Source organism: Scylla paramamosain, chromosome 25 (assembly GCF_035594125.1).
Source record: "Scylla paramamosain isolate STU-SP2022 chromosome 25, ASM3559412v1, whole genome shotgun sequence".
In the NCBI taxonomy this organism is placed as follows: domain Eukaryota; kingdom Metazoa; phylum Arthropoda; class Malacostraca; order Decapoda; family Portunidae; genus Scylla; species Scylla paramamosain.
In genome coordinates this window covers 6,697,710-6,710,441 of record NC_087175.1, presented here as the reverse complement: position 1 = coordinate 6,710,441, position 12,732 = coordinate 6,697,710, and the positions used below count along the sequence as shown (strand labels likewise).

The window sequence follows — 12,732 nt, the reverse complement described above, 5'->3', positions numbered from 1 at the left end:
AGGCTGCGTTCCAAGCGTAGCAACAAGCTGATTGAAGCGCTGCTCCTCGGCCTGGCGCCTCGTTTCGTCCTCCCGTCGTCTCTGCTCACACTCGTCACGGAACAGTTGCAGCATTTGTAGGAGCGCGTCTTGAGAGACTCCAGTTGCCTGCTCCTGCCCCATAGCCGAGGGCGTGGACGAAGCTGGCGAGAGGGGTGCCGGATCTTGTTGCCTCCTGGTTTTAGGCTTAGTCATGGCGCCGGCACACTGAAGGCTCCTCCGGGAGACGCACCGCACACCACCGGCTAGTTGGGGCACCTTCACGCTGTCTCGCTGCCAGGTCCTTGTGAGTTGCACTACTCACTGCGCCATGTATCCTTCTTGTAGGTTCTCGGGCAACATAAAGTCACAAGTTCCCAGTGCTTTTAATGTGTAGACAGGTACAAGTACGTAGGTGCGAGCCGGTGGCGGCGTGGTACAGAACTCAATGATTAATACAGAGCAAGGGGCGAAGTAAACACTAGTGAAACAGTGAAGCATGAAACCAATACAAACTATGAACCCTAACCAATACAGTGAAGCCCCGTAACAATGAAGCATTCATACTTCACACAATGTAAACCTATAATTTTATTCCATAAGGCTGAGACTGTCAAGTTACCAATATATTTGTAATCTTATTCTGTAAGACTAATACTGTTAAGCTACCAATGTGTGCAGTAACGTAAATTTATAAACATATTCCATAAGGCTGAGGCTGTTAAGTTACCATTATATATATATATATATATATATATATATATATATATATATATATATATATATATATATATATATATATATATATATATATATATATATATATATATATATATATATATATATATGTCTTTATGAGAATTTGCTCGTGTCCCCAGGTTTTGACCGATTCAATCAATACATCGAGTCAGCGTGAAATCGGTCTCATTATCCTGCACTGATCGCCCCAAGAAACTGGCGATAACAGTTACAGCTGAGGAACATCTTGCCTGTGTCAAAATGAATCTCTGCACCTGCCTCGGGCGGGACACGAGAGCAAGTCACTGATTGACTGACAAACAATAGCACCTGGCAGCGACAACAAGGCAGTAATGCAGTGGTTCCCAAACTGAGCGTTAAATTACCCCCGGAGGTAACATAATTTTTCGGGTGTAATGATTTGATTTGATTAATTTATTACGCAAATAGCGTCAGACACCATAAGATAGAGAAACTTATTTACAGTTGTCAGCTAAAGCAAATGGTACACTCACACATTCATCCATTCGCACCCCACCCACCAATCCACACTCACACAAAAGCAACCGACGCCACGCAGGGCACAGGGTATCAGGAAAAGCCACCAAATCAAGGGTAACGTACAAGAACCTCATCGAGAAAATCGGGTACCAGAATATGGCGACAGACAGCATCCAGGGGCAGACCTTGGGGTAGGAGGTGCCGAACAGTGGGGCACGCCAGGCAGTAGTGTTCGATGGTGTTAGCAAGCGATGCGCGGCCGGGAGTAATGGAGGAATTAAATAAAAAGTAAATTATGTATTAAAGAAAGAATATATATATATATATATATATATATATATATATATATATATATATATATATATATATATATATATATATATATATATATATATATATATATATATATATATATATATATATATATATATATATATATATATATATATATATATATATATATATATATATATATATATATATATATATATATATATATATATATATATATATATATATATATATATATATATATATATATATATATATATATATATATATATATATATATATATATATATATATATATATATATATATATATATATATATATATATATATATATTTTTTTTTTTTTTTTTTCTTTTCTTTTTTTTTTTTTTTTTTTATGTAGGAAGGACACTGGCCAAGGGCAACAAAAATCTAATGAAAAAAATGCCCACTAAAATGCCAGTCCCATAAAAGGGTCAAAGCAGTGGTCAAAAATTGATGGATAAGTGTCTTGAAACCTCCCTCTTGAAGGAATTCAAGTCATAGGAAGGTGGAAATACAGAAGCAGGCAGGGAGTTCCAGAGTTTACCAGAGAAAGGGATGAATGATTGAGAATACTGGTTAACTCTTGCGTTAGAGAGGTGGACAGAATAGGGGTGAGAGAAAGAAGAAAGTCTTGTGCAGCGAGGCCGCGGAAGGAGGGGAGGCATGCAGTTAGCAAGATCAGAAGAGCAGTTAGCATGAAAATAGCGGTAGAAGACAGCTAGATATGCAACATTGCGGCGGTGAGAGAGAGGCTGAAGACAGTCAGTTAGAGGAGAGGAGTTGATGAGACGAAAAGCTTTTGATTCCACCCTGTCTAGAAGAGCAATATGAGTGGAACACTCCCAGACATGTGAAGCATACTCCATACATAGACGAATAAGGCCCTTGTACAGAGTTAGCAGCTGGTGGGGTGAGAAAAACTGGCGGAGACGTCTCAGAACACCTAACTTCATAGAAGCTGTTTTAGCTAGAGATGAGATGTGACGTTTCCAGTTCAGATTATAAGTAAAGGACAGACCGAGGATGTTCAGTGTAGAAGAGGGGGACAGTTGAGTGTCATTGAAGAAGAGGGGATAGTTGTCTGGAAGGTTGTGTCGAGTTGATAGATGGAGGAATTGAGTTTTTGAGGCATTGAACAATACCAAGTTTGCTCTGCCCCAATCAGAAATTTTAGAAAGATCAGAAGTCAGGCGTTCTGTGGCTTCCCTGCGTGATATGTTTACCTCCTGAAGGGTTAGACGTCTATGAAAAGACGTGGAAAAGTGCAGGGTGGTGTCATCAGCGTAGGAGTGGATAGGACAAGAAGTTTGGTTTAGAAGATCATTAATGAATAATAAGAAGAGAGTGGGTGACAGGACAGAACCCTAAGGAACACCACTGTTAATAGATTTAGGAGAAGAACAGTGACCGTCTACCACAGCAGCAATAGAACGGTCAGAAAGGAAACTTGAGATGAAGTTACAGAGAGAAGGATAGAAACCGTAGGAGGGTAGTTTGGAAATCAAAGCTTTGTGCCAGACTCTATCAAAGGCTTTTGATATGTCCAAGGCAACAGCAAAAGTTTCACCAAAATCTCTAAAAGAGGATGACCAAGACTCAGTAAGGAAGTCCAGAAGATCACCAGTAGAGCGGCCTTGACGGAACCCATACTGGCGATCAGATAGAAGGTTGTGAAGTGATAGATGTTTAAGAATCTTCCTGTTGAGGATAGATTCAAAAACTTGAGATAGGCAGGAAATTAAAGCAATAGGACGGTAGTTTGAGGGATTAGAACAGTCACCCTTTTTAGGAACAGGTTGAATGTAGGCAAACTTCCAGCAAAAAGGAAAGGTAGATGTTGACAGACAGAGCTGAAAGAGTTTGACTAGGCAAGGTGCAAGCACGGAGGCACAGTTTCGGAGAACAATAGGAGGGACCCCATCAGGTCCATAAGCCTTCCGAGGGTTTAGGCCAGCGAGGGCATGGAAAACATCATTGCGAAGAATTTTAATAGGTGGCATGAAGTAGTCAGAGGGTGGAGGAGAGGGAGGAACAAGCCCAGAATCGTCCAAGGTAGCGTTTTTAGCAAAGGTTTGAGCAAAGAGTTCAGCTTTAGAAATAGATGTGATAGCAGTGGTGCCATCTGGTTGAAGTAGAGGAGGGAAAGAAGAAGAAGCAAAGTTATTGGAGATATTTTTGGCTAGATGCCAGAAATCACGAGGGGAGTTAGATCTTGAAAGGTTTTGACATTTTCTGTTAATGAAGGAGTTTTTGGCTAGTTGGAGAACAGACTTGGTATGGTTCCGGGCAGAAATATAAAGTGCATGAGATTCTGGTGATGGAAGGCTTAAGTACCTTTTGTGGGCCACCTCTCTATCATGTATAGCACGAGAACAAGCTGTGTTAAACCAAGGTTTAGAAGGTTTAGGACGAGAAAAAGAGTGAGGAATATATGCCTCCATGCCAGACACTATCACCTCTGTTATGCGCTCAGCACACAAAGACGGGTCTCTGACACGGAAGCAGTAGTCATTCCAAGGAAAATCAGCAAAATACCTCCTCAGGTCCCCCCAACTAGCAGAGGCAAAACGCCAGAGGCACCTTCGCTTAGGGGGATCCTGAGGAGGGATTGGAGTGATAGGACAAGATAAAGATATGAGATTGTGATCGGAGGAGCCCAACGGAGAAGAAAGGGTAACAGCATAAGCAGAAGGATTAGAGGTCAGGAAAAGGTCAAGAATGTTGGGCGTATCTCCAAGACGGTCAGGAATACGAGTAGGGTGTTGCACCAATTGCTCTAGGTCATGGAGGATAGCAAAGTTGTAGATTAGTTCGCCAGGATGGTCAGTGAAGGGAGAGGAAAGCCAAAGCTGGTGGTGAACATTGAAGTCTCCAAGAATGGAGATCTCTGCAAAAGGGAAGAGGGTCAGAATGTGCTCCACTTTGGAAGTTAAGTAGTCAAAGAATTTCCTATAGTCAGAGGAGTTAGGTGAGAGGTATACAGCACAGATAAATTTAGTATGAGTGACTCTGTAGTCGTAGCCAGATGGTGGAAAACTCGGAAGATTCAAGAGCGTGGGCACGAGAGCAGGTTAAGTCATTGCGCACATAAACGCAGCATCCTGCTTTGGATTGAAAATGAGGATAGAGAAAGTAGGAGAGTACAGAAAAGGGGCTACTGTCAGTTGCCTCAGACACCTGAGTTTCAGTGCGGAAAAGAAGATGAGGTTTAGAAGAGGAGAGGTGGTGTTCTACAGATTGAAAATTAGATCTTAGACCGCGAATGTTGCAGAAGTTAATGAAGAAAAAGTTGAGGGGGGTGTCAAGACACTTAGGGTCGTCGACAGAAAGGCAGTCCGACCTGTGGACATTTATGGTCCCCTCCCCAGATGGGGACTCCGAGGCTGGTGTAGGAGTCGCCATGATGATTTTAAAATTTTTGAGTGAAAGGTGTGTGTGTTATTAGGTGCTTGTAGTTTTGTGTGGAGGAAGAGAATTGTCTTTAGAGGGCAGGCTGTGACTGCCCCCTTGTGTTGTGAGACACAAAGGGAAACGTTGAGTGAGGTCACAGCTGGGTTTAATGATAAGTTCACAGCACCCACTGAACAGTGCTTTAGACCTCACTGGGAGTAATTATCGTTTCGGCAGGTGTCTACTGCCTCCTCCTGAGGCAGTATATATATATATATATATATATATATATATATATATATATATATATATATATATATATATATATATATATATATATATATATATATATATATATATATATATATATATATTGTAGATGCCGTCACGTTTGTAAGGGATCAGGATGACAAACGACCCAGTCGTTTACTCGCTTTAATGCGGTTAACCTGTAGTGACAATTAATTTGATATCAGCACAAGGAGTATTGAAATACAATAAAACATTCACATGCAATTAACCCTGATGGTGCCGGAGCCGCCATCATAAAGAGATACCATTCCATCATAATAAAGTGCGATATAATAACCAAAATACACAATGGTTTACGCCTTAACAAGCATTCACAATAATAGGAACGCAAATGCAATACATGTATAATAATTCTCATTGTATTTTGGCATATAGCAGTTACTTAGACAGTTAATTAACCACAATGCAACTCTTGCGACTATGAGGGTCGGCGTTTTAGGGTCTACGGTTTATGGAAAAAATAGAGTGAGTCGCAACACCTCTCCCTCTCTGAAGACTGGGCACAATCTGCTTCCTTCTGAGGCCACTGGACCAGATATGCGACCCCGGATGACCCATTCCTCTACAGTCAGCAGAATCCCTGTGTCTTATCTTCCCTACACGTCATGTCATCAACTTTACCACGTAAACACAACCCTCGCTTCCTCTCCACAGCTAAGCTCTTCGCTGCTAGTTCCTCTCAACTTCACTACTGCAATTAACTACTACAATGAATTCAGTTTCCTTAATTTCTACTCTTTCCTTAGTGTTACACATGCGTCATATTAGTCTCTTGCCACCAGCCTCACAGGACCTTGTCAGGCGACACAGCTGGCGACTATATATATATATATATATATATATATATATATATATATATATATATATATATATATATATATATATATATATATATATATATATATATATAATATATATATATATATATATATATATATATATATATATGTATATATATATATATATATATATATATATATATATATATATATATATATATATATATATATATATATATACGAGTATATATATATATATATATATATATATATATATATATATATATATATATATATATATATATATATATATATATATATATATATATATATATATATATATATATATGTATATATATATATATATATATATATATATATATATATATATATATATATATATATATATATATATATATATATATATATATATATATATATATATATATATATATATATATATATATATATATATATATATATATATAACATTGCGGTGTCTGACATTAGGATTAATGTTAATCTGTTTTGTAAACTTGTAAACATATCACTAAATAATAAAATAAAAGTGATTAACAATGAACATTAAAAAGTTACTACGTATACAGTATTAGAAAAGAAAAAATATGTATGGAAGTGTGTGGCAAGGGAGGAATATTTTGACAGGTGTGCTTCAGGACAGTCACTCAGCAAGCCTGATCACGGCGCGTCACCGTGTGCAGTATTAGATTCACGTATTGACAATATATTGTGAAGGGTCGCTAACACGTTTAATGCGGCATGTTCAATTGGGTACCGAGTTGAAAAATGTTTGGGAACTACTGCAGTAATGAGAGATGTATCAGCTCTTGCATAAGTTTCTTGACCAAGCTTAATTGCCTAATTAAACTGCTTTTTTTTTCCATCATGCTTTATTAATTTTATTCCTCTCAATATTTTTGTTATAATTTGCTGTCCAGTTTTTCGATGACCAAGTTTTTGAGGCGCAGCAGTACAATTTTCTTTACTTCCTCAATGCCAGTGTGCAGCTCTATCGCCGCCGTGCTGTGTAGGCGCTTGGCGAGCTTCTGCAGGATGGCTTCCTTCCTGTTCAGCCTGACGCAGATCACGAAGGGAAAGCCGAACTTGCGATAGTAGCTGTCGAGGGAAGAGAGGGAGCATGATTTCGTATGCACAGTAGGGACAAACTTGTATTGCAATTGATGAAAATGTTATGTTTGAAGCACCAAAGTAGCGCTGCGGGGAGTGATGGCAGGGAAGCGTTAAGGCACAAGTCAACAAGGGATAAAGAGCTGGTCTTAGATGTTATTTTGTGATTGATTAAGATGTGTTGCAGTAATGGAAAATGCAGTCATGCAAACAAAGTAAACATTGAGAGAGAGAGAGAGAGAGAGAGAGAGAGAGAGAGAGAGAGAGAGAGAGAGAGAGAGAGAGAGAGAGAGAGAGAGAGACTCACTCGTTATTTAGGCTGTCCAGCATTGATCTTTCCTCTTTAGTAAGGTCATGGAGTCCCACGCTCCTTTGCTCCTGATAAGACTCCCTCGACTGCGGGTTTCGCGAGGATGGAGGATTGCCGATCCGTGCCAGGTTTCGCAGGATGCCCTCTCGTCCTGCAAACAGCCGGCACACACTCGTCAGCTCCGGTGCAGTGTTAGGTTAGGAAGACTCATTATTTTTTTTTATATAACTGAATTTTATACTGTGGGTTATTTGTTTATTTATTTATTTGTGTATTTTTTTTATCTAAGGTTTGCAATCCCTTCTATTTCATCAGTACTTTGAGTGTTTATAAAAGAGAACATCGGATTGTCTCAAAAATTTGATTTGAATATCAATTTCCAAAAATACTTTCTGCGTTATTAATGTTTACATAATGAGATCAAAGTCTTATATTTTCACTTTTTACATTTTTTGTTCTGCGTTCAGACTCGCTTCTGAGGGTGACTGGTTGCATATATATATATATATATATATATATATATATATATATATATATATATATATATATATATATATATATATATATATATATATATATATATATATATATATATATATATATTAAGATGTCATTCCCACTAGACTTACCTCTCATGTAATTTACTAGTTCATGTGCTCGATCTGTAAAATTCGATATACTGGTGAGACTAGATGTAGCCTTGCACAGAATTGCTGAACACAAAGGTATTTCTCCCTGATTATATATATATATATATATATATATATATATATATATATATATATATATATATATATATATATATATATATATATATATATATATATATATATATATATATATCAGGGAACCTTTGTGTTCAGCAATTTTGTGCAAGGCTACATCTAGTCTCACCAGTATATCGAACTTTACTGATCGAACACATGAACTAGTAAATTACATGAGAGGTAAGTCTAGTGGGAATGACATCTTTGTATTTGAATAATGATCCTATTGTTAACGAGTGCGTAAAAATAGATATGAATTTGTAGTCAGGGAAGTGAGTTTTAAGGAACTGTCTTAGTTGCTTCCCAATCAAATAGCTTAAATAACCATAAAAAGGCAACTCAACATATTTATTTGTTACTTCTTGTATAGGTGGAGAAGTTTGAGAACTAAATTTATTTGTTATGAACTTAAATATTGTATCTTCAATAGCGTTCACAGGGAAACCGTTATCATGAAAAAAAATCTTGAGAAACTTAATTACTTTATCAAAATTAACCCAGTTTGAGGACAGACTATAGCATCTATACAACAGGGTTTTGATTGAATTAACCTTAAACAGTTATAGAATGAAAGATAAATATTGTATACCAAGACCCGTGAACGATGATGTACGATACACTGATGTGAACAGCTTGTTGCTATAACGTGTAATTCAGACATCCAAAAAAAGGTAGTGATGAATTATTTTCAAGTTCACATGTAAATTTGATATTAGGGAGCTGTTTGTTTAGGTACTCCAGGAACTGTGAAGCATGTAAAGTATCCCTAAATAGGTGGAAATTGTCATCAACATATCTTTAATAAAAAAAAAAAAAAAAATGGCTTGAAACTAGTTGGGCAATTATCCAACCAGATTGATTCATGGTACCAAAGGATGAGTCCAAGCAAGACCCCCATTGATACTCCATCTGTCTGTACATACAATGTTTCTTTAAATATGAAGGGATAATCTTTAATAGCTAGATTTAATATCTCTCTATAAAAAGTTTCTTCGTAAAATGAAGGAAAATACTAATTTCCAAACAACCCATTACATATTTGAGTGGTGTCTTCCAAAGGTATATTACTGGTAGTAAAAAGGGATTTAGTGTCAAAGCTGGCTATGACTGGGTGGTTCACATCCAGATCTCGTATCTCTTGTACAAAATTATGAGAATTTTTAACAGTATATTAATTTGTTGTTAGTGGTTCAATAATAGTGACAAAATATTTGACTAATTTATAATTAAATGTATCAGTAGTACTAAGAATGGGCATGATGGGAATGCCCCCCCTTATGTGTTTTTGAGAGACGTCAAGTGGGAGATGTCAAGTGATGAACCACTAAGAAAAAAAAAAAGACCCAAAAATTTCCTTAGTAATATATATATATATATATATATATATATATATATATATATATATATATATATATATATATATATATATATATATATATATATATATATATATATATATATATATATATATATATATATATATATAATTTTTTTTTTTTTTCTTTTTTAACTTAAGTAGTGCCTTAACTGTCTGGCAAGCTTGTCCTCCATTCTTAGCAACACAAACGCCCTTTCCTTTATGACTTTAAATTTAGTCGTATCATTTAATTAAGACCGTATCATTTAATTAAGATGTTTCCTACTTTATTTGTATAATCAGATTTGGCCATGACTACCGTTCCAGGGCTTTTATCATGTTTCGTAATAATAATAGATTTATCGGATTTTAAAGTTAGCAATTTGGCGTAATTTTAGAAAAGATCTTTTAAACACATTGAAGTCCCTAAAAGATGAATGAGCAATAACAGAAATTCCTTGTACTAAACTGTCCCACTCAAAACCTAAATCGAGACGTTTAAGCATCCTTACTAATCTTTCAAAGCTAAGAAAGTGGTTAACAACGTCTACCCTGAATTTAGGAAGAGAAAACGTAAGGGTGAGTGACAAGGCCTCCAGCTCAGAGTTTGTTAAGGTTTCGCTTACAAGATTATTCACAACATTATTTTTGTGAAGGGAGTTGTTGCTAGGTATACTTAAATTATCCATTTTTCTTACGAATATACTCAGCATTCTTTAATTTAGCATTATTACTTTGTTTGAGTCTTGTGTGGAGGCAGTTGTAATCGAACCATGAAACACAGTTCTTGAATATATATATATATATATATATATATATATATATATATATATATATATATATATATATATAGAGAGAGAGAGAGAGAGAGAGAGAGAGAGAGAGAGAGAGAGAGAGAGAGAGAGAGAGAGAGAGAGAGAGAGAGAGAGAGAGAAAGGAATGGTATTGGCAAGGAAACCTTGGGTGATGGTGAGGGCGATAAGGAAGCGACACTCTGATCATGGGAAGGGGGTTGAATCAGTCAAAGGGAAACAAAATCCTTCATCAGGTAAGAGGTGACATACGTCGATACTGAACAATTATATGGAACAAGATTGTAAACGCACTGCACTGATGCGTTGCGTTTATGGTGTGGCAAAGGAGTGACTGTGAACCACTTGCGTTGTACTCACTTCTCAGTTTATTGGGATGCGGTCAAACCTGTAAGTTATCATAAGTACATCACTTGATAGGAAATAATTGGGAATCCTACAATAATGCAATGTAGCCGTGCACTTCACAAGGATATTTGTAAATACTACATTATACATCATCATCGTCCCAAAACAAACACCCAAACATCTAAGTATATTACTGACACAGATAGATATGATTAATACATAAATAAATAATACATACGCAATTGCGGGAACAGTCGAAGGTCCTTGTAGAACGTAATGAATACCACACAATCACCTTAAAGGCTTAATCCCAGAGCAGGCTCCATGTCCACGTAACGTGGCAGAGAGGCCCCGTAGAGTTTATGAATTAGTGCCTCTGCAGCAGAGATGACAGTGGCACAGCTGGAGAGTGGTGAACGACACAGGTCCTGCCTCTACGGCTGCCACCAAGACTCTGCCCCTGTGACAGAGCCCCCCTTATTTCTTCCCCAAGTTCACCCCCTTGACCCCTATTCAACTATGTCCCAAGTTCAACCCCTTGACCCCCCATTAAACTATGTCAGCCCTTACCCTGCCTCACGCTGACCTGGCTGAGGGGAAAAACGATGGTCTAGATAAAGGCTGTGGTGTCCTGTAAACAAACGCCCCCTCTGTAGCTCCCCTTCTCGCCTTCTCGTCCCGTCCACATACCAAGTAATGTTATAAGTATAATATTAACCTTGTAACGTAACTTATGGCAAAGTACAGTAGTGTAACCCTTATCTGGGGCCCGTCATGATAAGAACATAACAAGAAACCAGTTACAAAATAAAGTACAAGAACTACAAGCCAGCCGATACTGAGCCGGCGGCTACAAAGATTGGCAGAAGAGTTGCTGCTGGTGACTGTATTCATATTCATGTTTATTGACCACAATACACCGTCACGCTTTCCAAGGCTGTACATTTTCAGAGTTTACATTATAATAAACAATAAATGCCTCAGTAAGCCCTCATGTTATGATGACGATAACAACGTATTCACCGCCATACCTAAATTGTCCATTCGCAAGAGATGAAATAATGAGCAGAGAAGGATCGAGGGGGCACGTCTCAGCACACGAGTGAATCAAGCCGCAGGGCAGAGACAGAGTTAAGCAGGTGTGAAAGCTTCGAAGACGAAGGTTTTCCCTCTTTCTCCCAGAATCTACTGTAGGTATTAAAGCAATTTTTTTTTTCCTCTCTCACCTTTCTTTGGAAGCTGGTCGACAAAAGAGCACATCTCGGCATGCATGTGTCTGAGGCTCGAGAAAGGGCGCCTCCTGACCACAGCGGCGGCCGCCAGGGAGCAGTTTTCGAATACATTTCCAAATGTTCTGATGAAATCTTTGTCACTCAAGGAGTTGACCTGAGACATTGTCAGAATGGAGCGTGAAACCGGACTGTCTTCTTGGCTCATGATTGTGTTATATGGGACTTTGTTTCTGGCCCACACCTGACTGGTGACACAGACAACACAAGCTGCACAGCTTACACGGTCCCTGCTGGCAGTCTGAACTCTGAAGCCCGACGCAGCTCTGAGTGATCTCGCCCGTCTCGGATTCCCGCTCCTCTTGTGGCTCACTAGTCCAGTCCCACGCGGACACTGTCCCTCCCGATACCCCCCCCCCCTCAAACATTGTGTGCCTCCCTCCTTGTTCCCCTCCTCCCCCCTCCGCGTCTCTCTCTCTCTCTCTCTCTCTCTCTCTCTCTCTCTCTCTCTGTATTCATCATCTATGTATGGGGCACATTAATGCTATTATAGATGGCGGCCAACGAACCGTTCACCTTGTCTGGTGTTCATCCCATCAGGAGAAATGAAGAGGATGACAGCCTGACCAGCCAAAGTGTGAACAGGACCCATATCGCTTGCCACCTGCCCAGACCCATTTCCCAAATCAAGGTCATCGTCAGGGAGC

General features: G+C 38.3%; 1 protein-coding gene across 1 annotated transcript; it reads right to left on the bottom strand.

Moving 5' to 3' along the window:
- Window positions 1–6,945: 6,945 nt before the first annotated feature.
- On the bottom strand, window positions 6,946–12,435 carry LOC135113435 (2-oxo-4-hydroxy-4-carboxy-5-ureidoimidazoline decarboxylase-like). The gene is made up of 3 exons (XM_064028702.1): window positions 12,023–12,435; window positions 7,510–7,663; window positions 6,946–7,190 (listed from the first exon to the last, which is right to left on the bottom strand). The coding sequence occupies exons 1-3, from the start codon at window positions 12,231–12,233 to the stop codon at window positions 6,995–6,997; spliced, it is 561 nt and encodes a 186-aa protein (XP_063884772.1). The 5' UTR covers window positions 12,234–12,435; the 3' UTR covers window positions 6,946–6,994.
- Window positions 12,436–12,732: the final 297 nt, after the last annotated feature.